The sequence below is a fragment of the Ammodytes marinus genome (genome assembly GCF_949987685.1).
Source record: "Ammodytes marinus genome assembly, chromosome: 19".
NCBI lineage: Eukaryota > Metazoa > Chordata > Actinopteri > Uranoscopiformes > Ammodytidae > Ammodytes > Ammodytes marinus.
Genome location: NC_137223.1, coordinates 22,972,771 through 22,975,270, shown reverse-complemented (window position 1 = coordinate 22,975,270; position 2,500 = coordinate 22,972,771). Strand labels below are relative to the sequence as shown.

At 41.6% G+C, this 2,500-nt stretch overlaps 1 protein-coding gene across 1 annotated transcript in view; it reads right to left on the bottom strand.

The window, feature by feature from the left end:
* The window catches only part of trim67 (tripartite motif containing 67), a gene marked incomplete at both ends in the record, with an annotated part of 75,034 nt that overhangs the window by 33,820 nt on the left and 38,714 nt on the right, over positions 1-2,500 (bottom strand). Inside the window, one exon of the mRNA XM_080048434.1 lies at positions 1-15. This exon is cut by the window's left edge and continues 96 nt beyond it. Coding sequence (XP_079904560.1) covers positions 1-15 — 15 coding nt within the window. The remainder of the gene's footprint in view (positions 16-2,500) is intronic.

Sequence of the window (2,500 nt, the reverse complement as noted above, 5' to 3'; positions counted from 1 at the left end):
CTGGTCTCGCACCACCTGACCAAGAGCAAAGAGATGAGTTGGTTAAAGATATGTGTTAGTCACACACACACACACACACACACAAATGCACGCACACACACACTCAAACACGGAGGCAGGCACACACGCACGCACACACACACACACACACACACGTACGCACGCATGCATGCACACAAACACACACACTCACTCACACACATGTAAATACACACAATCACTCACTCACTCTCTCACATTCACACACACACACACACACACACATACACACACACACACACACACACACACACACTCACACACACACACTACATCAAATCCCATCGTATCTACTGGCTGAGCTCCAAGATGAAGGGGGTATAATGAGATTCACACGGGTGTCAATGGAAGCTAATTGAAACTCTGCCGACTGTAATTGCCTCAATAGCCTTTTGTTTACATTCAATATGTACCTGCGCCACATTTAAACCAATCAATGATCATTCTGGAGAACGCTTGTTGTCAAAATCACTTTCTGTCAAAATCAGTGAATATCTCCTAACGATCCACTACCTGTCTGTACTGTGTGTGCGCTGCAAAGAAATCCAGTATTAACAGCCTAGGCTCTGTAAACGGGCAAGTTACTAGCTACAGTATAGGCCCCTTTGTCCACATATCCTTTGTTTAAATACCCGTTTACAGAGCCTTGGATGTGTATTAACATCAGTTGTTTATTTTCAGTGTACACTAGTAAGTACAGTTAGTGGATCGTGAGGAGATATTCACTGATTTTAACAAAAAGTGATTTTGACAACAAGCGTTCTCCAGAATCACTGACTCCACCTTAAAGGGAGAGTTTTGACAGAAAACGTCCCGTGATGTGTTGTGAACCCAAATAGATTTGTCGATAGTTAACCTGCTATCGGTGTGTGAATGTGTGTGTGAATGGTAACGTGTAAATGGGAACAGGTCTCCCTTGCAAAAGAGTCTTCGGACTCAATGGGATTTACCTGTATAAATAAAGGTTAAATAAAAAAATTAAATAAAAATAATATCATATATTTAAGTATCTGCTTTATTTTTCTTTATATTTTATTTTTGCATTATGAGCCAAGACACCAAATATTAAAAATGAAACTACACGATGCAAAGTACCAAGATAAATGCAAAATGGACAACTAAAGAAAACATTTTAATACTGATGATCCTGTGTGTGTGTGTGTGTGTGTGTGTGTGTGTGTGTGTGTGTGTGTGTGTGTGTGTGTGTGTGTGTGTGTGTGTGTGTGTGTGTGTGTGTGTGTGTGTGTGTGTGTGTGTGTGTGTGTGTGTATGTGTGTGTGTGTGTGTGTGGGTGGGTGGGTGGGTGGGTGGGTGTGTGGGTGTGTGTGTGCGCTTGTGTGGGTGTGGGTGTGTGTGTGCGTGTGCGTGCCTGTCTGTCACATCCTAACTTTTACCTCACCCCTTTTATTGAAAAACATGATCCTTGAAGGCTGATTGCAATCTATAATCACTACTTTTAATGCAAAAAAAATATATTATTGCGAAATAAATAAATAAATAATACAATATTAATTATTTGTGAACCCAAGATAATCCATTGAAAGCGTTGCAGTAACCTGAATAAACCATTGAGTTCATTAAACAAAGTCTCAGTGATCAGTCCGCTCCTTTATTCGCTGGTTAATGAGATCTCACAGTTCAATTATTCACCTGTCAACTGCTGTATAAACTGAGGAGCATGAACAGTCAACTGAAGTGTGTGTGTGTGTGTGTGTGTGTGTGTGTGTGTGTGTGTGTGTGTGTGTGTGTGTGTGTGTGTGTGTGTGTGGTTGGGTGTGTGTGTGTGTGTGTGTGTGTGTGTGTGTGCCTGCTTGCATGTGTGTGTGTGTGTGTGTGTGTGTGTGTGTGTGTGTGTGTGTGTGTGTGTGTGTGTGTGTGTGTGAGTGAGTGTGTGCGGAATATGCATGTGCGTGAGTGTGTGTGTGTGTGTGTGTGCGTACGTGTCACAGCGTTAAATTTGTCTTGTATTTAGCTTGCGTTTTGCATAAATAGCTTATACGCCCATCTGGCATTTTACACTTTATTTTATTTTTTTACATGTTTCAAAAGGTTTGGCTTTTTGTTCAGGGATTAAGGTTTGATTGAAAGAGTAAAAAATTAAAGAAAACCTGTATTTTCATATAGCTAAACGTCACCTTAACATTATGAAGCATCTTGGAATTCACTTATAGCGAGAAAAAATACACACACACTCCCTGTCACACACACACACACACACACACACACACACACCACACCCCGCACACACACACGCACACATACCACACCCCGCACACACACACGCACACACACCACACAGACACACACACACTCAACTCAAATTGTTTACCAAGAAAAAAAATTGCTTTTCAATGCAGCTTGTCAAACCCGCGCTCTTATCTGGCGTGTAAACAACATGATGCGTGAAGCGTGAAGCCGGGAGTCAATCTACAATTTATTTCAATTTCCCTCGCTGCCTTCA